Source organism: Volvox carteri (assembly GCF_000143455.1).
Source record: "Volvox carteri f. nagariensis unplaced genomic scaffold VOLCAscaffold_1, whole genome shotgun sequence".
NCBI lineage: Eukaryota > Viridiplantae > Chlorophyta > Chlorophyceae > Chlamydomonadales > Volvocaceae > Volvox > Volvox carteri.
In genome coordinates, this window is record NW_003307545.1 from 3,813,801 (window position 1) to 3,837,901 (window position 24,101).

Consider the following 24,101-nt stretch of genomic DNA (forward strand, 5'->3'; position numbering starts at 1 on the left):
GCAAAAAAAAGCGGATGCCTAGGAAGTTGCCCACGCCGTAGCCTCGGCAGCTCGTGTGGGGACATAGAGGAACCAACCCGGAATCCACCAACGGTGGACTGCAGCCACTGCGTACTTCGTTCAGTATTTTGCGTCTGCAGAAGGCCTCGGGTCGGGTGTTCACGTTCATCTTGTAACGTACGAAGCGACAATTCCCTCTGTCCTAACTTTGCCTGTCCAGACTCGTTCACTTCGCATAATCTTAGTGGACAGCATATCTGGTGCAACGCACCAGCCGATCGCGCGATTCCTTGGCTGAATAACTTCAGCACTTTTAAACAGCGCGCTCCGGACACAACTAGTGCGGTTATTTTGGTGCCCAAGTGTGCCCACCTAGAAAAGGAATTTCAAACACGCGGTTGGACCTTACTCAAAGAGTTTACAAAAAACTCCAATATCTTCTCCGAACCTAAACCCGGAGGTGGTCGCACCAGGTCCCCAAACTGCAGCGGCGAGTTTCAAGCATGGCTCGACCCCTGCCAGGAAAAGTCCAAGTGTTCTGCACTAGAACCTCTGACTGAAAACACCGCGCCACTACTACCGTGCAACTTTACTAGCACAAAAGCTGTCGCCTTAGTCGACTCAGGTGCTTCGCACGTTTTCATATCCGCCACACTTGTGCAAAAACGGGGTTTACAGCCCCTCACTAGCCACGTAGCTACTTGCATGCTAGGAGACGGCGCAAATAGCGCCCGCCTCCAAGGTCAGGTGCATACGTCGCTCCGTATCCACGGATTCCGCTGCAAAATCGTAGCGCAAGTTATCCCCAATTATCCACCTCACTCAAGGCGCCCCGAGGACGGGTTCGCATTCAAGAGGGGGGGAATGTAACGCCGCTAAGGCGGCCCTTGGCTCACCGGGCCAACGGTATCGTACCAACGGTACATCCAAGAACTATTCATAATCTTCCAATACCAAACGGTATTTATCAATACCACCTTTTATCGTTGGATAATTTCCTTTTTCGCAACTGCTTGCCAACTGCAAGCTTTGTTACAATTTTGGTATCGAGACGGGACCGCACGAATTCCGAAATAAACTTCGGGTCGGCGGTTCGATTCTGGCAACCAGCAAGTCGCAAATTGGCGATTTCATGGTGTAATGGATAAACCAGCGCACTGGCGCGAGGTGGGATGGCTCCTGTGCTCGAAATAATGGCCGAGGACGTCCATTGCTAAGTGGGGGGCAATGTAACGACGCAAATGCCAATCTGAGCATCCCGGGTTACGCCTTTGCTGTGTTACAATGGTATCGAGACGGGACCGCACGAATACCGAAATAAACTTCGGGTCGGCGGTTCGATTCTGGCAACCAGCAAGTCGCAAATTGGCGATTTCATGGTGTAATGGATAAACCAGCGCACTGGCGCGAGGTGGGATGGCTCCTGTGCTCGAAATAATGGCCGAGGACGTCCATTGCTAAGTGGGGGGCAATGTAACGACGCAAATGCCAATCTGAGCATCCCGGGTTACGCCTTTGCTGTGTTACACAGCAGCTCACCGCTGACACAGCTTAACGAGGGCAAAAATATCTTTGTAAAAGCTCGCCATGGGAAATGCAGCAATTCTTGTGCCGACAAGTTACAGCTGGGTCAAGATACACTGCGCCAGCGCACGCTTGCTGCGCACAAAACACCCAATCGCGCCGTCGAAACTGTTGCCATCCACATTTTCGAATTGCGCTAAGCGCTCTTGCACTCGGCGTCGTAAAAAGTCCCGCGGGTTCAGACCAAGATGTTGAGATGCGGCCTGCAGCACAACTTGAAGCCTGCCATCGACACCTTCTGATGTGATAGCCAAATTATAGAAGGCTTCCCCAGGCATTAATGCTTCGACATCGCGTAGGATGGCCTCGACCTTCTTGGCTTCGTCGGAGCCTGGGACAGTGGCAAAGACACCAGGCACAAAATTGATGTTATATACCTAAAACCTAAGGGGTGTTGGTTAGACCACCTTTGGCTACCATTAATCCCTAAAGCGCCCAGCAAGCGATCCTCGCGCGGCTGTTAGTGCGCAGACTACGGTCTATGTCTTTTGGCGTTGCCTACCCTACCCATTACGTAACAAACCTCATCGCCCCCGATGCCAGCATTTCCCCAGCCCGCCCTCCCCGGCCCCAACCGGGCCCAGGGCGGCGGCCCTCCCAGCGTACGCGACCGACCACCCACGGACGAGCGGCATTGCTTTCTACCCCACCCCCATTTTGCAACAAAAGGATGCTACAGAACTGCATCAGACATACCTGCAGGCCCTGCAGGTCTGAAACATAAGCACAAGAAACAAACCAGGAAAGGCTTGAGGACGCCCACTCGTCATCGTGTCCTCTCGTCGTCTTTCGTCACTCGTCACCTCTCCATTTCCTTATCGTGGCTCAATTCAATACAAACACTCATCAGAGAAATAAATGCAGCCCGCTCTCCCCCCAACACACGCGCACATACACATACACGCACCGTCCTTACCAGCCAGCTGAAGCTGCTGCTGCTGCTTGTCGTCCACCGGCTCCGCCGCCGCCGCTGCTGCCAAGCTCCACCTCACCGCCTCCTCCGCGTCCCCAAACAACGTCAGAATTTCGCCGGGGCAAATGCTGGTGTTGCTGCCGCTGTTGCCTTCCGGATGCAAGCAGTCCGCATTCTCACAGTTGTTGTTGGTGGTGGTGGTGGTGGTGGTGGTGGTGGTGGTGCTGCTGCTGCTGCTGCTGCTGCTGCTGGTGCTAGCAATGCTGACTGTGGGTACGAACCCAAACAGCAGCAGGAATCCCTCACTAGGCCAGCAGCCGTAGCTAATGGTTACCTCATCACCGCACCTGCGAATGCAAGTCGGTCGGTCGGTCGGGTGGTCGGTTGGTCGGTCAGCAAAAGACATCAGGGCAGCGGTGTAGGTAGCTGCGGCACGGCAAGAAACAGCAACAAGATAAAAGACAGACAGCAGAATCAAACTGGACGAGAAAAGAAGCACCTCTCCATGAGATCAGATGAGATCAGATGAGATGAGATGCCGCCCGCAAGTCAATAAATATCTCTCGATCTCTTGAAATCAAATACACACCTCCATCTGGCTCGCGGCCATACACAGCCCTGGCGAAGGCGCACTTAGGGGGAAGACGCACCTAGGCCCCATCAGACTTCCCAACTCATAACAGCATAACCCTTTCTGGAACCAGCCAGCTCGCCAGCTCGCCACGTAGTCAGCCCTATCTGGCCATCTGGTCAAGTACCGCATAGGGCCCCGAACACCCAACACATCGTGGGTGTTTTGTTTTACTCCCCTCTCACCGTATTCCCCCCTCGCCCGCCAACAGGTTGAAGCGGCTGGGTTCCGGAGGCGGCGGCTCCGCAACCTCAGCCAGCGCCTCGTAGCCCTGGCAGGCTGCCGGGCTGTGCTGAAGTCGGACTTCAGCGCTGGGTCGGGGGCTGTGGTTGGCCAGGTCCACTCCGGGCACGCACATGTGCAGGCGGCTGCCGGGCTCATAGAAGCAACGGCTGTGGAAGACCTATTATAACAGCCAGATCAAGAGCAGATGAAGGCCAGGTCAAGGGCAGGTTGCAGAAGCTGTCGTACAGTACGGCACACTATTAACCGTGAATACGCGCTAAAGCGCATTCCCACCATCGGAGGGGGCTTTTCGGCTGCCAGCTGGGGCAAGTCGAGCCCAAGGTTAAAGTTGCTCGTGTGCCAGCCCCTCATTGCTATTCCCTTCTCCCGGCTCATTCAACGCACACACATACATACATACATACATACATACATACATACATACATACATACATACATACATACATACATGTATGGGTGTATAATGACGACCTGATCGTTAGACTGCAACCTGATTGCTACCATGGACATCGGCCGCACACGGCCGCAGTTGCCAAACTAATTGCCAACCTATTCATCTCAGAAATGGTAGGATAGAAATGGCGAACGGAATGGCTCAGAGGAAACGGCCGCGGACTACCGCGCCGAGGACGCTTGGAAATGGCGGCACGAGAAAACCGACAGAGCTTCCAAACGCTGGCAGAGCAAACGCAGCTCCAAAGCGGATTAACGCCTTTAACGTAGTAACGCTGGACGGCCACAAATACAGCTCGGTGCTGGAGTTGGAAACCATTGACCTCGTCGTCCATTGGCCAGCGAGGTCCGACCGGAATGACTTAATGGCTCAGATATATGGACCATTAGGAACAGCTATTCGGTCGACGCTGGGGCAGCATTTCAGCTCTACCGAGTTCACATGGTGGGGCGGCCCACGCATTGAGAAGCGGCTCTTATACGCAGCTGGGGCTGAGAACAACATCGCGATGGAATTTTCCATAATGGTGCCAAAAGGTGGATTAGCGCATTTGTTCGAAGCCTACGGTGAACGCATTCGCGTTAGTGGGGTGCAACTATGCCCCAACGAGGACCCCATCGAGGTGGAGCTGCAGATCAAAAATCTGCATAAAGTCTTGCCGGTACAGTGGGAGATTAAGGGAGTCCCCACCAAACTCAGCGTCCACGGGGTCGCTGAGTTCCTCGCCAGGGCATACAGCACCAGCCATCAGCCCCGCACAGCGACGGAATTTATCTACCTGATCCCCACGGCCATGGCCGACACCTGGCAGCTCACCCTGCCCCGGGATCACCGGGGCTTGCCATGTGAGATGCCTTATGAGTACTACGGGTGGTTGGGCGAGCAGCACCAGGTCGGCTGTTTAAAGGCCGCCAAGCTGTCACCCAACCTCGAGGTGAACCCCTACCTTATGCCCCGCTGTCCACCACCCCGGGAGGAGCTTCGCAAGCAGCAGCGGAGGCAACGAGAGGCGGCGGGGCACCACACCCAGCAAACCCGCCCAGCAGACCCTTCACCGCCAATGCCACCCATGGCAGCATTCAGCGGCCCCACCCGCCCGGCAACCTACCCTGGCCCCCCGGGACAGACCGTGGAGCCGCAGGTGTCAGGGTTATACAGGGTCATACAGGGTTATACAGGGTCATACATACATACATACATACATACATACATACATACATACATACATACATACATACATACATACACACGCGCGTGACGGACTTGCGGAGCACCTGCACGGCCCAGAGGAAGTCCCGCCAGCCGCAACCCAGCTCCGCCAAATCTGGCCGCAATACCTGGGGAAACAACAAACAAACAGACAGACAGATGGGCAGACGAAACAAACGGGTACGAAGGCAAAGATACATGGCAAAAGGTTTTAAAATAAAACTGACGGAGGCAAGGCAGATATGCGAACGGCCCCGAAGGGTTTAGTTGCAGCACAGGCCGCAGCCAAGTAAAGGTAGCAGCAGCAGCTGCAGTAGCAGCGGTAGCAGCAGCAACAGCAGCTGCAGTAGCAGCAGCAACAGCAGCTGCAGTAGCAGCAGCAACAGCAGCTGCAGTAGCAGCTGCAACAGCAGCTGCAGTAGCAGCTGCAGTAGCAGCTGCAGTAGCAACAGCAACAGCAGCTGCAGTAGCAACAGCAACAGCAGCTGCAGTAGCAGCTGCAGTAGCAACAGCAACAGCAACAGCAGCTGCAGTAGCAGCAGCAACAGCAGCTGCAGTAGCAGCAGCAACAGCAGCTGCAGTAGCAGCAGCAACAGCAGCTGCAGTAGCAGCAGCAACAGCAGCTGCAGTAGCAGCAGCAACAGCAGCTGCAGTAGCAGCAGCAACAGCAGCTGCAGTAGCAACAGCAACAGCAGCTGCAGTAGCAGCAGCAACAGCAGCTGCAGTAGCAGCAGCAACAGCAGCTGCAGTAGCAGCAGCAACAGCAGCTGCAGTAGCAGCAGCAACAGCAGCTGCAGTAGCAGCAGCAACAGCAGCTGCAGTAGCAGCAGCAGCCATAGTAGTCAAGCAGTGGTAATCGGAACAAGGGCAGGCGCATCAGTGCATATGACCCGCAACATGGCCTTAGCATCGCCGTCCCACTCCTTGTACACCTCGTTGTCCGTCTTTAAGCTCCTTCGTACATGCCGCACATCTTTAGCCGTTCCGCTGCTCGCTATCCAGCATGAATCCAGATTTTTTCGCACCGATACAGCGTGTTCGTCACTCCAAGACCCCCACCATGTAAGTCAGCTAAACTCAGCTAAAGGTGCGCGCCTAACTAGGCAATACCACTTGTGCTGGTGGGGTCAAGAGACCCCGATAGGGGGGATAGCAAGCCAACATTTCGGCTGTACGGCTAACAGATGTACGGCAAGTACGAGAAGATGCTATCGAGGGCTCGATAACGGGGGCCGAATTTATCTGACATAGATGAGTGAGGGTAATGTTGATGACATAAATAGATGATGATGATGATGATGATGATGATCAACGATAATGGCAGTGGGCGGGCAGGATATCGGGGTCTCCACACAGTCCAGCAGCTCTCCTCGCACACCCCTAGCGAACACCAAGCGCCCACCTCGTAACAGTCTCGCACGCATTGCTGCATAACCCGGACCTCCTCCATCACATACGGACACCCCAGCTGTCGTATCTCCTCGTCGTCGTACTCGAGCGGTGTCCGTACTGCGGTCGGCAGTGCCGCAATCCAAGGTCCCCAGCCCGCCTCGCCCAACAACTCCGGCCCCGCGTCGGGTTCATCCCTGCCTGCCGCGGCCGCCGTTTCCTTCGCTGCCGCTACTGCTACTGGTGCTACTGGTGCTGCTGCTGGGTTGACATCACCGCCACATTCGCCCTGTTGTTGGCTGGCTGATTCACGCGATGGACTGTTCATCCGGATAGGGGACGCCCCTGCTGCTGCGGCGGCGGCGGCTGCTGCCGGTGCTGATATCATTGCCGGGCCTGACGCTGCCGTTGCCGCTACCGCCAATGAAAGGTGCCGAGCTCGGAGCAGGCGAAGTGCCATTTCAGCGGACCAATGTAACTCCGAATCCGACTGGCCAAAAGGTACGACAAGGAGCCAGGGAAGCGGAGGGAGCCGTGGGGGGCCGTACGGCCCGTACGGCCAGGTAAACCGGATTGGCGTGTGAAGGCGGTGCACGAGACAGGGGGAAGTGGACCGGATGTGATGGACGAGCACACTACTACGTTGTGTACGGACTGTTGGACTAACAGTAGTAATAGTAGTAGTAGCAATGCGTTGCGATGTACGGTTTGTGTTCATGAGGTATTGTGTTCCCTGGCATCCGATTTGGATCCAACCTGGATCCGGCTTTGGATCGACTCCATGCAGTCCACACATGGCGGCTTACCAGAGCGCCTCAAGACACAGCGCCATGGCACCCTCGGGCCGCAGCACCGAGGCCCATGAGGAGGTCGTCGTCACACCTTTGCTGGTCGCGGCAATGCGGGGCTGAGGTAAACGGTGGTTCCTGGGCGAGCCGGCGCTAGGTGTGGCCGAGTACTTGGTTAGGCGCGTGTGCGGTAGAATCTTTTGTAGGCCCTATCTTATCTTATCTTAGCTGCAAGTTGAGGTCGCCACGGGACGGCACGAGACCAAAACACACACGGACGCACCTGGCTGGTGAAGACGCGTGTGAGAGGCACGCTGAGCAGCGTTTCCCCGGGCGCCAGGTCGGCTGCTGCTATCAGCCCTCGGCCGCGGCCGGGACCTAAGTCCCGTACTACTACACGCAGTCCAAGCCTTTTCTCACGACCAGCGGCGGCGGCGGTGGCGGCGGCAGCGATGGGTTTGGTTGTGTCGTCATCGCCGTCGCCATCGTCGTATTGGGGCCCGGGCCAGCCGCTACAGGCCCAGTGCAGGAGTGCCGCCGCGGGTGCTGCCGCTGGGGTGTTGTTGCTGCTGCTGCTGCTGCTGCCTCTAAGAAATAGAGAAGTTGGGGATTTGGATAGCAGAAAAGGTAGCCGGGGTTGAGGTAAGATGGGCCCACCGTATGCGGGCACCAAGTCGCACGCATTGGAGGATTACAAGGGTGGGAGCAAAGCGATGTTGATTTTGTGAATGAGCGTGTGGATGAGCGTGTGGATTGCTAGAGCTTGCCTGGGGGAGGCGACGGCATCGGCTCTGGCTGCGCGTGGGTGAACCGTGGGCGCTCGCGCTTGGATTCGCCAGGAGGGCACGGGGATAAGGCGGCAATTGCATGTCCCAATGAACAGTCGCCGCCTGTATAATGAATGAAACTCGTTAATCATGCTGAAGGCCCAGTCTCCAGTACCTTAACCCGTCGCCTAAACTTGCTGAACCCAGCCCCTGGGAAAGCGTAGCTGCTGGTGAGTACTCTGCATATTTTCCCGTCGTAAATTCAGCCCTGGACAAACAAGAGGTTGAGATGTCGGGGACTCGTAGGTGAATTGGGCGAATGCCGTACTGTGTGGGGCCGATATTGGACTTTGGAGCTCCGTAACTGCAGCATTTTGTGCATTCCATGTGGGATTCTTGAATTTCCCTTTGGAATTGTTCACATTCTGCTCAAAGTTGATTTCACAGATAGGCAGATTTGCAAGGAGCAGGCTTAAATCCTTACATGGTTTTCTGCCATCAGGTCAGACGGCAGAAGTCAGACCTTTATTTCAACACAGCGAGTGACAAAAGTAAACGAGATCTCCGCGCTGGTAACGAGCTCGCAGGAAACGCGCAATTGCTGACTACGGTGGCCTATGAGCGCATCGGAAAGGTTTCACTTCGCTCGTATGCAGTTGGGAATTATCAAATGTTACGCGATGCACAGCAAGCACGTAGGCAGGTTCAAGGACGCAAACCGACATTGTGCCAGCGTGATGAGAACAGCTAAGCCCGGCGCAATACCTTCCACAGCCGAGCCACAGGTAGCAATGCCCACTGCGGAGAGAATTATGCCACTGAAGATCGACGTAATTACAGAGCCCATACATGGCACAGCCGTCAGCCCCGTGCGCAGGGCCATGGATGCGAACATGTGGTTTACATGTGGTTGTCGCAAGCCGCCTGAGTCTTGCCACAAGCGACATTAATGCCGCTTGATGGAAAGCTAGCTGGCCCACCATTCTGGGCCGACACCGTGTATGACGGCTCTCCAACGTACTCCTTCCCGCCGCAGCCCAAGCGCACACCACACCTGCCCCTCTCCCGTACAACTTCTTGGCTAATGACTGGTTCCCCGTGTGAGCACGCACAGCCATTGCTGTCCAGGCATTTTGAGCAGTCAAGGCCGTATGCGTCGTACCAAGGGCACTTAGGGTTGGAGGAGATGCAAGACGCCGGCCTTGAGCAGATTGAATCGACGCCCCGTCATTCGAAAAAACGAATATCAGCATTGCTGTACGTTGTGCATGCGCGTACACGGCAGGCAGTTGAGCAGGTACGCAGGTAGGCACGCGGCAAGGTAGGCCAGCAGGAAGCTATGCAAGCACGGAAGCAGAGGCAAACCTCAAGGATGTGTGTGTGAAGCCTGGTAAATGACACTTGGGTAAAAAGTATACAACACATGTCCCATCACATGTAGCATTGCTGTTACATACCCTATTGTGTCTCGCCTCTTACTTGCGCAATCGGATCAACCAACACATATATTGATCCGTCAGGAAGGCTTTAAAATCGCGAACGACAGGAAATGTACGCATGCTTGCGTAAATCACCCTTGCATCGTGTCGTACCGTATGAATGGATGGCCACTTTTCCCAGCATACGGGTCCCACACCGTTGTTGTATCCATTCTTGCAGCGAGCCTAGCACAGCGCAACCTCCCATCTGCACACGACTCGGAACGGTCCCTACACCGCGGCCATAATTCCTGAGGAAGCAAGCCTTAAGACCTACAGATAATGGTACCATCCGGATGGAATGTGATTCTCCTGGAAGCGGGATTAGAAGCAGAGCTCGGTCAGTAGCAGGTCTCCGCATTGAGTGAAGAGATCAGTGATGAATGTTTCTAGTGGCTGCTGCTGCTGCTGCTACTGTTGTCGCAAGCCTGCTGTTGTTACTGCCGTTGCTGTATGTACTGCGGGTAGTGCAGTACATACAGACTGCGGCATTGCGATCGCTCGTCAGTCGTCGTCACCCGTTCGACGCCCGCCGACATCCAGGGGATGTGTGCAGCCGTAGACGACGCGCTCAACAGCGTAGGTGTACTTAACTAACAATCTAGGATTTGGAGCAGGCGGCCGGTTTTGGGGTTTGTGTCTGGAACTTCCAGAGGGTTTTCAAAGGCTGCAAGACGTCCGGCGGGAGTCTGGCAGACATTAACCCGCCTTACATTGATCCCTTTGCTATGGTTCTCTCCACCGCATGAAATACATCATCGAAATCGCGCACATCTATCCTTTGAAGAATCAGCAACTAATTTTGCAAGTTAAGTCTCCTTAGAGCTCCTGCTGAGAGCATAGCAAATTATTCCGCCTAATTAAGTGCAACAAATCGTGCTCAGGTTGCTTCGCTAAACGTGCATCACGCAACGGCACCAGGATTTATACAACAGCCTGGCCTATAATCTCCTATAATTGCTTGCTAGGGTTGGCCAGCAGGAGTCGCTAGGGCAAGCTTGCAGGAAAGTCCTTGCTTTGACGCGAAAAAAGGTCCCTTGCATTGCTTTCAAAGAAATTGTAATGATCGCAGACGGGAGAAAGAACGCCAGCTGCGTAAATTTGTAAGTGCACACGCATGCACCAAGCGATGGTGGAAACGTCGGAGCAGTTGCAGCAGCCCAAACTACGGAAGCCTGATGAAACACATAATAATTTTTTTCATTTATGATAAATTCTGATATTTAATGAACGGAGCGTTGTCGTGTGAGCTATGACACACCGCTCGCTTGAGGTAGGACAGCGCTAGCTAAACAGTCAGAGATGCGACACATCAGCTTGTCTTGCAGGGCATTCTTGATAAGCTGTACTTTTACATAAGAGACAATTTCAGGCGCGAGCAGTTCCTTGAACGTGAACATTACAGCTTACCGCAGCAAACGAGCATATACTGCAGCATGGTAAATATCTCAAACTGGCAAGAGGAGCTGCGAGTTCCCAACCATTACCACTCTATGCCTCTCTTAGAACCAAGTGGCTGCGCTTTCCCTCGGTAGGTCATAACGACTATACTAAAGCTAGATAGTACACAACTGCACACTGGCTTTGAGCGCTGAGAAAGTCGAGACGAAGCAAGAGTGGACCGTAGTGCACAGAAACGGATTAACCTCGTGCTGCCGCGACCACGTGGTCGCGTACAAGTCAGTGGTGCACCACTGACTTGTACCGGGCACCTGTCACCGGTACCGGATACCTGGGTACATGGGGACCGGAGCACCTGTTCCGCAGGAATACCAATCAATCAGGACCTCTTCCGGAACGCAGGGAAATGCAGTATTAAGAAGTACAATACAGTACATCGTGCGCCTTGCATGTTTTGCCCAGCACCCAACGCCAACCACGAAGCACCTGGGGCGACCGTTTCAAAACTGGTAGGAGGCTGGTATCACAAAAATGTACTGGTGTTATCACTTGTCGTTAGTTGTTCACGGTTGTTCCTTGCGCTGTTCGATCCGCCGCTGCGCAGAGCTAAGTGCCTCATTCCGAACATTCCGGACGATCTGACAAGCGAGGCAGGCTTGGATCTAATCCGATTTCCTACTTTAGTTGCTGAAAGCGTGTCAGATCAAATGTCTGTCATCCGCCTTCGTTTAGCAGCGCTCGCCGTTCTTGCACTTGCCGGCAGTTCTGCTGTTGCCGTGGCCGACGCTGCACCATCAGGCCAGTCACTGCCGCCGCCGCAGCTTGCCAAAAGCCCGAATCCACAAGCTCGCAAGCCGCCCCTACGCCTTCGTTCCAGCCCGCCGCCGCCGCCGCCGCCGGCCCCCCGTCCTCCTTCCCCTCCGAAACCCAGCCCATCCCAACGGCGGCCTCCGCGTATCCGGCCCTCTAGCCCGCCAGCTCCACCACCTCCAAGTCCACGGACGCCGGCGCCAGGTACGGGTCTACCGTCCCGGCGTTGAGTCAGCTTGAATCATCCGGTGCGGAAAGGTTTAAATAAACGAGCCCTTATAGTACACCAGATTACCCAGTTGCAAGGCCACCGCCGACCAACGTGGAAATTAAACAGGACTGTACCCTGTCACATACTCTTGGTTGTCGGGCAATTATTATCCATCGCCTTACGGTTCTGGAGCTAGCCGGCGTCCTGCTGAAAAGTAGTGTAAATTTCCGTCCCTGCAGGGGCCCACTTGCTTCCCTAGGTCAGGTAGCAGGTGCTTACACATGCGGTGTGCACGCACATACATACACGCATCATACATACACACGCACACACACTGCGGGAAAATCGAAAAACATTCCCGGAGTGGTATCGCACGTCGGTTTACCACTGCTCGTTCTTCCCACCTGTAGATGTGGCCTGCTTGCGCAAGGGATACAGCCGAAGCGATGGCCCAATGTGGTCGACTCCTTGCCCGCCCGGTTTCGAAAGCTACGGCCCGTTCTGCGTCCCCAAGTGCGCTGATGGGTACACGGCAGCCGGGCCCATGTGCTGGGACAGCGGTGTCCCGGCCGGTTATCCCGTCCAGTGCAACACCGCCTCCTGGGGCCGGACTCAGGAGGAATGCGATGAGGTTGTAAGGGTGTTCGCGGCCGTGTCCAACAAGATACAGCTGAGCAATGAAGCGTGTGTGGGTGCCTTGATTTCCAGGTCCCTAGGTTCCAACGGCGGGATGTCGTCGTACCTGCTTGTGTCCATGTGCCCTCCATACATTGTTGCATTACCGTCGGAGGGGATTTCCGCGGTCATTACGTTGACCGCGTTCTCAGTATGCCCTTAGTAATTTATCCATTCACCTGATGGTGGCGAAATAATGCGGCTAGGTGTCGGTTGGTCGCTTGATTGGTTGGTCGGGTTCTGTCCACGAAGCGGCCGTAATCCGCTGTGAGCCTCTTCTGGATCATCACCGTCGATATCATGTGTAATTCCTTTTCTACAGTAAATTAGCCGCTGGGAGGCGGCACGCTGTCAAATTGGCGGCAGCCCACCCTTCGAGCTAGGCCCTGATCCGTACCGCCGATATACAACCCCACAACCGCGTGCCCGCTTACTGAGAGACTACTGTTCCCAGGCATGAAAATCATGATTCCAAAAGCGCGAAGCCAGTCCCCGAACGCTGCCGCAGATCATGTACGGAGGCTCTACCTGAATCGGTTCTGGACCATGATGAAACCTGCCGCTGCCTCTGCTTGTTAGCATGGATAGGGGTTATGTGACGAAGATCAAAGAACACAGTAGGCTGGATTTGGCTGAAGTGACGACAGAATTAAACCAAAACGGAATTGGACGAGTGCCGTATGGGCTCCAAACTTTGTCTTTGCTGTCTCTGAATATAGCATTTTTTAGACCTGCACTTATGTAACGATCTCGCATTCTTCTGTGCTTTACTTTAATAATTTGGCGGCCTCCGTTAACCGGGGGTGGCGCTGGTGTGCAAGCTGCTTGGCACGATCTCATATTTACTAGAGCTCATTAGTCCTAAATACAGTATCTGACATTGAACCCAACCATCTGGGAAATTTGCGGACTAAAGTGCAGGGGGCCCATCCCGGCGCCATGACATCCAATTTGACGGGACACGATGGGGAAGGCCGGGTGAGTTCTACATCGGCGTAATAGCTGTGATCTGGAGTATACCTTGGGTAAAAGCGATACGTGTCCCCGGCATGTACGTTCGCGTTCGTCATGTGCCTCCCCAGATGCTGGACTCATAAGTGAGAGGGCGCATGAGCGCCCACTTGTCTGGTGCTCAACCTTAAGATATCTCACCTGTGTTATGTTGAGCCCCATCGTGATTTAACTCGGGCGTGTAGCCTTGCACAATTTTGCCACACTGTCCGTGTCTCTGTCCCGGAACCGTACCTGCACGAACTCGCTATATCCTAGCAGGACACAATGAGCCGCATGCATATCCGCTGCGTGTTTGAAAGCCTTTTTCCGTGCCCGCATAACTGGACAGGAGTTTGCATCTCCTGACGAGCTATGGGCGGTAGAGGCGGACGAGGACGGGGGACACAATAGCTGGTACGGATGTTGTGTACGCTAATGTCCTGGGATTCCGCAGATTTGTATCCAGCAAGCGGCCTCAACGTTGTGTGTCTATTGCGATGGACTCTGAAGACCCAGCTAGCTTTGCTGACGTACAGATAGGCAGGCGGGGCGAACAGACAGAGACGTACACAAGGATACCGCCCCCTGGCAAGCCTCTTACTGTAGACATTCCATTAAGTACTAGAAGGGTGCAATCCAACCTCGATCTCGTTCGTAAACTGCATCCATGGTTTTGTTGCGGGGCGACCTGCCGTACGCCTCTCCCAGGTACCAGAAAGCTGTGTCGTACTGGGACCAGCAAGAAGCGTCGTACAACGGTGTCTTGGGCGGCTTTGGATACACGTCGGACCTGGATGTACGGGATAGCCGGGCGCTATTGCTGAAGGTGTGCGGGGGAGGTTGGGGTCAGACGGCTCTTTGGCGCCCATAACATCCACGCGTCGTATTCACTGCTTGCACGCCTGTCTGTATGTCTATACCGCCTCATCTCTCTGTCAACCAACCTCTCCCACCAGGCCATGAGGGTCCAATTGGAGGCTGCAGACAAGGGGACGAGAACGCTGACAGCGCTTGGTAAGAGAATGAGCGAGGGGAGGGGCCATATGGAGGGATGTGGGGAGGAGGAGCAAATGGTAGGAAAAAGCAAACGCAAAGAGAGGCCGTGCAGCGTCAGTAAAAGGGAGCCCAGCTGTCCCTTTTGCTGGCTTAGGGGGAAAGCCCTTCCCCCCGTCCCCCTTGCTACGCTCGGCTGTGACCGTTGTCTTGTCTTCCTCCTTCCTCCTCACCTCCTCACCTCCTCCCGGGGTTCGCCCCTTACCCGCCCAGACTGCGGTGCCGGTGTGGGTAGAGTGACGGAGCAGCTGCTGCGACATCACTTCCACTGTGTTGACCTGTTGGAACCTAGCAGGCACCTGCTCGATACCGCAGGTGGGTGCGGATGTGGGCTTGCGGATATGGGCTTACGGCATTGACCTTGTTGTCTCATCTGTTTGCTCCCCGTTGGCCTTCGTTCTTGTTCGTGGCCCTCAGCTAAGAACTTGTCGGCGCGGACGGTGCCTCAGCCGCGTGGGAAAGCGGGGCAGTTCTTTTGCTCCGGCCTGCAGGTACGGAGGTACACCCGCCCATTTTGCGCTTTGCGCGGTGTGTGTGTGTGCGTGTGTGTGCTCGCTAGGTCTGTATGTAAAAGGTCATGTTGCATTTTTAAATATTTGTCTCTGCTTTGCGAGTTGCAACCTGTTATTACACAGCAGTGTGTGACGCAGATTGCAACCTGTGGTGTGACTCGCCGCAGGAGCACACGTTCGAGCCCGGCAGGTGAGAGGATGAGGGTGCTGTGCGGTGGGGGGTTACCAGGGGAAATGGTTGTGGTCGGTCGCGGCTTTACGTCCTGGCCGGAGCCCGGGGATCCTTTCCTTTTGTAATATGTGTATCGGCTGAGGGACCAGGGCAGGCAGGGCACGACAACCTGGATGAGTCCTCGCGCCTTTCTTTACCCTTTCTTCTCGTCCTAAGACCGCGTATCTGTTGTCAAGTGTTCGTACATGGTCCCTGTCGATCCAGGTACGACGCGATTTGGATCCAGTGGTGTCTGCTGTACCTGACGGATGGTAGGTAAGAGGAATCCAGGGAGGAAGACTGGGAAGCTGACGACCGCCGTTTCTTTCCCATCCTTCCTGCCGTTCTTTCCGCATCTATCTACAGGTTCCCCGCCTGTATGAAGCCCTGTCGTGTTCTGTTCTGTTCTGCGCTCTGCTGTAGTTGACTTCGTGTCGCTGTTCCAACGTGCCGTTGCTGGGTTGAAGCCCGATGGTCTTATCTTCGTCAAGGAGAACATCTGCAAGTGAGGAGGGCGGGCAGTGGGTGGGCAGCTGCTGTGGGAACTGCTCCTAGCGCTTCTAGGTCATCCTTTCAGTTGGCCTCAGTTGGCGGTGTGGGTTGCCTTTGCGCTTTGCCTCGCTGCCCGTTATCAAAGGGCGGATGGGGCCGAGCGGCCGCTGCCGTGGCGATGAAACTCCTGAAATTGAAGGAGGGCGGCAGGTTCGGGGCCCGCATGTCACGGCATGGGCCCGCATCGCGGTGAAAAAGCGGGTTGGCTCCCCGGTGTGCTAGTGATGTGTTTTCCACGCGGTGCGTGGCAGGCACGTAGACATGTGCTTGTGCTTCGAGCAAGCGTGGTTCTGCTGCTGTGGGTCCGGTGTCTTCTGTCCCTAAGTGGCGCTGGGGTTCTTTGAAGTCCACACCCTGCCCTGCCCTTCGGGTGTTTCCGTCCTGTGATTGCCGCTAACGGTTATCGACGTGTGGATGCTGCAACTGGTTTAGCTCCACGCGCTGGAAAGCCCGTTAAGCAACGAGACATGCGCTGAACTTGGAAGGCGCGACCACGCTCCGTATTGCGTTGACTCTTAATCCTTGTAGCTGACTTAGAACTAATAACTCAAGCTGATTTGTGCGCAAGCAATCACCCATTGGAAAAGTGGACGGAGTCGGCATCTTTTGAAACTGAGTTCGCTAACTAGGCTCGCACCGCGACAAAACCTATTGCGATATTCAGGAACAAAGCAGAGAAATGGTATGGAAGCTGAGATGAACGCGATGAGGCAGTCTTCGGCATAATGTATGTTGCATCAGTTGCATGCCGCGACCCCATTATGCCAGAGCTTGAGATCCCATGTCCTCATGGGGACTAATAAAAAGAAAATTTGTCAGTGTATGTCGGTTTCCGCATGCGGGGAACAGGGCTGCGCCTTTCCGCAAGCTTCAGGGAATCAAACCCCTTTGCGCTCCTACTGTGACAGGGAGGGCTTTGTCCTAGACAAGGAGGACTCGTCCTTGACTCGCAGCAACGCCTTCATGCTCGAACTCTTTCAGCGGGCAGGTGTGCAGGTGGGTCGAGCTGCAAATACCGCTCTGCATCACCGCATTGCCTTAGGCATCTTGTCTGAGAGGATATGTTCCTCCAGTGGGTGTGGGAGACCGCCGGATTGTCCGTACGGGAGAGACCGCCGGGCGAGTCGGTATAATTGCGGCTGTGCCCGGCTGCCAACTGCCGGCTGTTCTGTTACGCCGTGCAGGTGCTGTACAACGTAAAGCAACGCAACTGGCCCAAAGAGCTTTTTGAAGTGCGTATGTACGTTGTCAAACCTCGGACGGCGCAGCAAAATCAGCAGAATGAACGACATCAAGAGCAATAACAAGAGCAGGGTGCACACGATGGAATGACCGACCACCACCAGTGCAATGGAAAGGTGTCACAGGGGGTTGGGGGTGCGATGATTGGGGGGCCAATGGTGACATAAGGAGGGGTTCCCGACGATTTCCAGCAGATGAGGACGGTCAGTGCTGTCGTTAGGCTGCGTGTGACCACAAAAACACAGGCATGAGTAATGGGCAATATGCACGCCGGCGAAACCTGTGCCCCCGGGTGATGAAGGTGATATTCGAATGTTGGACTAGAGTTTGGTGCAGGGTGAAACAGCGAGTGTGCATGCGGATGGCGTTGCCAGGGGGGACGAATTCGCACAAGGCAGGTGGTGTTGAAAAACACCGGTTAGATACCAACGGGTATCGAGGGGAAAACATAGACTGCAGTCAAGAGTCAGCTGGGACCTTAAGCCTTCTTGGCGGCCTTGGCCTTCGGCTTAGCGGCAGCCTTCGGCTTGGCAGCGGCCTTCGGCTTAGCGGCAGCCTTGGCCTTCTTGGGCGTCGCAGCCTTGGCCTTCTTGGGGGTGGCGGCCTTGGCCTTCTTCGGCGCAGCAGCCTTCTTGGGGGCAGCAGCCTTCTTGGGGGTGGCCTTCTTAGCAGCTGGCTTCTTCGCCGCGGGCTTCTTGGCGGCCGGCTTCTTTGCTGCCTTGGGCTTCTTCGCGGCCTTAGGTTTTTTCTCGGTCTTCGGCTTAGCTGCCTTCTTCTCCGACTTGGGCTTGACGGCCTTCTTCTCGCCCTCCTTCTTGGGGGCCTGCAAGAGGATTAGGTAATGGAGATGAGCGTTCGGAACTGGAAAATCTACGGAACGACGCTAGCGGAAACCAAGCTCGCAATTCGCGAACCGCGGAATAGAACAGCAAATCCGCTCACCTTCGCCTTCTTCGGCGCAGCTGCCTTCTTGGGTGCAGCGGCCTTCTTAGGGGCAGCCTTGGGTTTAGCCGCGGCCTTTGCCTTGCTCTTCTGGGCCTGTACCAGCCACGTAAAAAAAAGTCTTAGACATAAAGTAAATTGTAAACTTATTGGTCAAACTCAAGAACAGGAGCACCGTCTGCCACCTACGTCAGAGAGCTTGTAGCTGTTCTTGACCTTCACGAGCTTGCCGTTCTTGACGAACGTCTTCAGCGCCAGAGACAGCGTCTTCGGGAACTTCTTGTCGTGAATGTCCTGCAGGAAGTTTCGGCGACAAGGGTCAGCGCCCGCCAGGAACGTAGCATCGGTAGGTCCTGAAGGTCTACTTCCAGGCGCCATTAAACAGACGTCATCCGCAAGCTCGGAGATAACCAACTACAAGCACAGTCCTAATTTCTACTGCACAATATTCACATTTTGCGACGCATACCTTCCCGTATTTCGCCTCAATGAACTTCTTGAGGGCCGGAAGGGAGGACCCGTCGCGCTCCTTAAGGCTGAGGATGGCGTCCGTAACCATCTGAATGTATGGTGGGTGGGTAGGAGCCGTCTTGGGCTTCTTCTGAGTCTTGGCCTTAGGGGCCTTAACTTCAGGAGCGTCGCTTGCCATGGTCAAGGAAGTGGAAAAGATACTGAGAGTGGAAGTTGCCGAAAGAGTTGTAGAGGAGTTTAATTACAATAGTCACAATAGTGTTAGTAGTGGCTGGAGGTTGGCGTTTTATGTGTGTTGACTTGACAAAGTGACCGTTGGTGGCCCGGTGACCCGCTGACCCGCTGTACGAGTCCGTTGGGACGATACACCGTCGCCCCGTCGAATCGCCGTCGACCGTGCGGTCGTGCAAGCTGCCACGCGCCGTATCAGTTACCACACCCCTTAACCAAACAAGCCCTGAATGACCTGTTGCCTGTCTTTCATTGTCGCCTGACGGCGTGCCGCCAACGTGACCGTTCGAAAGCCTCCAGCTAGGAAAAAATTATATTCCGAAAGCAAAACCGTTTTCCAACGCCACAATATTACAAAGTACTGTTAAAAATTAAAAAACGAGTCGCATTTATTTGCAACAGTCTCCTGCCTGCGCTCGTAAAGCGGCGCCTCGCGGGTGGGTCAAAAGCACAGTCCTGTCCCAGAAGAAGAATTGAAACAAGTAGCCCAACAAACAAGCAGATAATTCGAAACTACTTATCATTTGTTCGCTTAGCTTTAAAGCTAATCGCTGTTTCGTGGGTTCCCTCGGCGCGCTGTTTCACGGACGCCGACCCCACCGCCGCGGCCGCGCCTCTCCTCGCGGCTGCGCCATGCGTTACCTCCACGAGCTCCCGCAGCACATCCTCCTTCTCACCGTGCTTAGCTTGCAATGCAACCTGCAGCTGCCATGCGCGCTGTTGCAGCGCCTCATACTGCGCGTTAACCTCGGCCGCCTCGGCCATCGCCTCAGCCGCTTTCTTCCGCATATTCTCCGCCTCAAACTGCGCCTGACGCAACCGCTCTTCCATCGACTCGTCATGGCGAATCATGTCGGCGTACTTGGCCTGCGGGGTGCACAGCGGGGGGACAATAAAACACACACGCATATTATATGGCATTTTCCACTACTGAAGTCACATGGCTCTGGATCCAGGTATGTGCTCACGTACAGACCGACAGACGTACATTCCGGCATGTGTGTTTCCCGCCATCCCGCCCTCGCCAGTCAGCACGTCACCGGCAATCAAGACATGGGCCCCACCTCTCCAGGGATTGCACGCGGCCCCAGCCATTATTATTGCATTGCGTAGAACAAAGCATTTCCGGTGTTCGAAGCACTTGCGGCGTCCCCGCCACCCTTTCCACAGCCGGGTACGGTGCCCCCCAACTCCCTTGGCAGCAGGTGGGGGTCGTCGACCTGAGCCTGCCCGTCCATCTCCCCCTCTACCCTCCCGGCGCCCCCCCTGTGTCCCGTATACCACCCCCCGCCGTGCTCCCCCGACTCCTCCCTCCTTACCCTCACACACACCGGCAGTTCACTTCCCACTTCCTCGCATATGGTGCCCCTCACCCTCACCCTCACCCTCACCCTCATCCCACCACAGCACACAATCAAAAGCAGCAGTGTCACGCAATTGTATCGCAGGAAAACACGGCCATGAACACAAACACGATGCGGTAGGGTAGTGTGGCCAAATTAGGATATACGGCAGCGAAGCAAGAGCGTTGCAAAGTCATGGGGCAACGTGTTGTTGCTGGAGTTTTCTCCTGTTTATAATAACCGCCAGATATTGCCTTTCTCCGCATTTTGATTTTTCGTCCGCATTGGCGGACGAGGTGCGTCTGCAAGGATGGGTCATCTCTCCACTCTCGAAGACCTCCCTCAGCGTCGGAGCTCCTGTCCGCGACCCGGCTTGACACCTCTCTCCGGCTAGTAGTGGCCCAAAACGGACCATAACATACACACATACAGACTCAAAGCCGCACATGCAGATTTCCACAAGATATATACACACATACATACACACACACCTGCACAACCTCTCTTTTCCCTCAGCTAGGCACCGATGCGCGCGGAACCCACAAACTCACTCTTCTCGTCCCCCTCCTTCGCCGGATGCACAGACAGACGGACAGACGGACTCAAACGTTTTAGTCGATGGCAGCCAGTTTCCCCCATAACCCCCTTGCAGACACAGGTACACAGACCCATCACAGAGGCACACAAATCATGAATACACGCACACTACGCACGCACATACATACAAACACACAAACACACATGGAGAAATAGTACCGACCTGCGATTCCAGCATCTCCTGCTCCACCGTCACAGCCCGTTCACGTGCCGCCTCCGCCACCGCTAGGGCTGCCTCCGCATCCCCGCGCAGCCGCATCGCCTCACGCCGCTCTGCCGCGACCTCTGCCTGCAGCTCCTCGCAGCGCAGCGCCGCAGCCTCCGCCGCCGCTGCAGCCGCCTCGGCGCGCACACGTGCCTCCCGCGCGGCGTCCTGGTCCCGCAACCCTTCCGCCTCCAAATCGTCGCAGCGGCGCTTCAGCTCCGAAATCTTCTGCGTCGCCGCTGCAGCCTGGGCCTCGTAATGGCGCCGCTGGCTGTGTGCGGACGCCAGGTCGGTTTCCAGCTCAGCAGCTCGTTTCTGCGACCTGTACGCGACGAGGGCAATGAAGAGGCAAGGCAATAGGAGCAAGAGGCAAGAGGCAAGAGGCAAGCAAGGAATAAGCGCAGGGGATGGCATGCGCGCCTGGTCAGGCAGGAAGGAAGGCTGGAGGTTGTAGAGAAAAGAAAGAGAGCAGAGAAGGAGAAGAGCCTCCAAAGCTCCATTCCGTCTTCCCCAGCAGCTCTGCTCCTTTTCCCCCTGCAGAGAAAAGACCCCTTCAGGTTGCTTTGCAGGTCTTGCTCTTCCTACGATAATTCCTAGCTCCATTCCAGCCTTCACATCTGCCTTACCTCTCCGCTTTCCGTTTGGCTGTCTCCGCCACCAATCTCGCCTCCTGGAGTTGCTCCACAGCGGTATCCAAATCCCGCCGCAGCGCCATCAGAGCCGCCTCCGCCGCCACCGCGCGCCGGCCGTCGCGCACCGCAGCTGCCGCCGCCGCCGTAGCCGCTTTAGCTGCAGCGGTCGCCGCCATGCGCTGCTCCGCCGCCTCCCGCGCCGCCGCCTCTCCCGCCGTCCGTACCTCCGACATGGCTGCCCTGACTGCCACCAGCTCCTTATCATCCCGAGCCAGCTGGGCCTTAAGCACCGCCAGGCTCTGAATGGGCTCCTGTGGGGCCAGCGAAAAGTCGGGAAAGAATATAGATGAAAGCGCGGCAGTACATGTGGAGGCATGTTTAATGGGCCCGCCCTCCGCCCCTCCGCCTCTCCGCCCTCTTCCTCACTCGCCTGTCCACCCTTGGACAGAGTCGACAATAGCTGCGTCACCAGACCCTCTAGAGCACCCAGCAGCGCCGGCGTCGCATCCCCAGCCGCCTCCGCCGCCACCGCCTCCGCCGCGTCCAACGCGCCGTCCACTTTATCCAGCAGCGCGGCCAGCACACGCTCCAGAGACCCCTCCACCAGCCCAAACCAATGCACGTGGTTCCCGCTGCTGCTGCCGCTGCCAGCAGCGGCAGCAGCGGCGGTGCCGCTGTCCGTAATCGGCAGGGGCGGCGGCGGCGCAGCCGCAGCAACCGCGGCAGCATCCTCAAGCAGCGCGATTCGTCGTCCAATAGCATCGGCTGCTTTGTCCATAGCTTGTAGCAGCGGTTGTGTGGCGGCTATGTGGGCTCGTAAGCGGTCTCGTTCCGCAGTGAGGGGTACGAGGCGCGCCTCTGCGGCGGAGGCGGCGGTCTGGGCCTCGTCCAGCGCCTGGGAGACCTCCGCCAGCCTTACGGATGCATTCGGGTGTGTGTGTGTGACGACCGACCCATGGGTCAAGAGTGCAGGGAAGCTCGGGGCGATTTTTGGGTTAACGCACACACAAAGACAACAATACAAGAGTTCGTCCAAAACATGAAGATAAGGACCAAGGTTTGGTTGAGAGGGAGGGAGAGATGGGTCTTTGGGAGGAGAGGAAAAGGAAAAGAAAGCCGCGAACCGAAGCAGGGGGAGACAAAAGCTCATGAAGCACCGCACGTTTCGCCACAAGTTAACAACGCACACACGCAGCACATCCGACATGACACGTCCGCCGCCACGCACCTGCTCTCCAGTACCGCCACGCGCTCGCCTCGCGCCGCGGCCTCCGCCTCCGCCGCACCCGCCTGGCGAATGGCGGCATCCAGCTGGGCGGCAGTGGCTCCGTGCGCCTCCGCCACCGCCATCCGGGCAGCTCTCCGCTCCTCCACCAGCTCCCCACTGAGCGCTTTGACGCGGGACTCCAGGGAGGCCGCCTCGATGGATTTGAAACGCAGCTGCTGCTCCAGGGTGGCGATTCTGGGAAAGCGCCCAAGAAGGGAATGGGATGGATCGTGGGTGTGCGGGGTGTGCGGGGGTTGGGGAGAGATGGGGGAGGATGGAGGCAGGGAAGTCAAGCACGGGTTGTGTAAATATAGTGGGTGGTGGGTGGAAAGGGGTTCGTTATTGGGCGGAGATATTGTAAGGTTCAGAGACACACACACACACACACTCTCTCTCTCTCTCTCTCCAGCCTCGAAACGAAGGGACTGAGGGGTCGCGCCGGCTGGACTCTCACCCCCCGTGTTCCCCTTCCTACTCGCAAATTGCTCCCTTTTGCCGCCATAACACATAAACGTACCTACGTCTATCCCTCGTCAAGGGAGCAGTTGCACCTGTGAGGCCACTGCTCTTCATGTGTCCCTTCATTTCCGTCACATACTGGCAGCGGCTCAGATCAGTAAAACACGTGCACACACGTGTGCGCACGTGCACCCGCACACATACATACACGTACACACGGTCTTATGTCCGCTCTTCTTCCCCTTCTTCTCCTCCTCCGCCCCCAACCCAACCTGTCTCTGAGCTCCGCCAGCTTCCTGTCCCGCTCCTCACACAGCCCCGTGGCATCCGCCAGCTCCTTCAGCGTATCCCGGTACTTGCGCTCAACCACCTCCATGTGCCGTACCCAGGCCTTGTAACCCACCAGGTCCGCCTCCAGAGCCACACGCTGGTCCCTGAAGAGGGTGCCGTGGGGAGAAGGGGGCGAGAAGGGGGGAAATTACTTGCTGTGCAAAAGCCAAAGAGCAACTGGCGCGACCTCCAAAGGCAGGAAAGAGGAGACAAGGTGATGGGGCACATGGGTTCCGGGAAGTGACGACTGCGGGGGATGGCCGGAGAGGAGAGGAGAGGAGAGGAGAGGAGAGGAGAGGAGAGGAGAGGAGAGGAGAGGAGAGGAGAGGAGAGGAGAGGAGAGGAGAGGAGAGGAGAGGAGAGGAGAGGAGAGGAGAGGAGAGGAGAGGAGAGGAGAGGAGAGGAGAGGAGAGGAGAGGAGAGGAGAGGAGAGGAGAGGAGAGGAGAGGAGAGGAGAGGAGAGGAGAGGAGAGGAGAGGAGAGGAGAGGCGAGGAGAGGAGAGGA

The 24,101-nt window shown here is 56.1% G+C and overlaps 4 protein-coding genes across 4 annotated transcripts; 1 reads left to right on the forward strand and 3 right to left on the reverse strand.

The window, feature by feature from the left end:
• Positions 1-1,619: 1,619 nt before the first annotated feature.
• VOLCADRAFT_86240 (uncharacterized protein) lies at positions 1,620-3,725 on the reverse strand (the record flags this gene model as incomplete). Its single annotated transcript, XM_002946161.1, has 5 exons — positions 1,620-1,915; positions 2,492-2,647; positions 2,804-2,844; positions 3,314-3,531; positions 3,648-3,725. 5 exons carry the CDS (start codon positions 3,723-3,725, stop codon positions 1,620-1,622), a joined length of 789 nt encoding a protein of 262 aa, XP_002946207.1.
• A 10,491-nt stretch (positions 3,726-14,216) lies between these two features.
• VOLCADRAFT_55463 (uncharacterized protein) lies at positions 14,217-17,181 on the forward strand (the record flags this gene model as incomplete). The annotated part of the gene is made up of 8 exons (XM_002945810.1): positions 14,217-14,375; positions 14,506-14,563; positions 14,816-14,917; positions 15,065-15,130; positions 15,523-15,597; positions 15,749-15,830; positions 16,786-16,873; positions 17,062-17,181. 8 exons carry the CDS (start codon positions 14,217-14,219, stop codon positions 17,179-17,181), a joined length of 750 nt encoding a protein of 249 aa, XP_002945856.1.
• A 152-nt stretch (positions 17,182-17,333) lies between these two features.
• hstH1-2 (histone H1) lies at positions 17,334-18,710 on the reverse strand (the record flags this gene model as incomplete). The annotated part of the gene is made up of 4 exons (XM_002946162.1): positions 17,334-17,942; positions 18,062-18,157; positions 18,251-18,355; positions 18,531-18,710. 4 exons carry the CDS (start codon positions 18,708-18,710, stop codon positions 17,598-17,600), a joined length of 726 nt encoding a protein of 241 aa, XP_002946208.1. The 3' UTR covers positions 17,334-17,597.
• A 566-nt stretch (positions 18,711-19,276) lies between these two features.
• On the reverse strand, positions 19,277-19,630 carry VOLCADRAFT_115787 (uncharacterized protein; the record flags this gene model as incomplete). Its single annotated transcript, XM_002946163.1, has 1 exon — positions 19,277-19,630. A coding segment is annotated over one exon (354 nt), but the record flags the coding sequence as incomplete, so codon positions are not given.
• Positions 19,631-24,101: the final 4,471 nt, after the last annotated feature.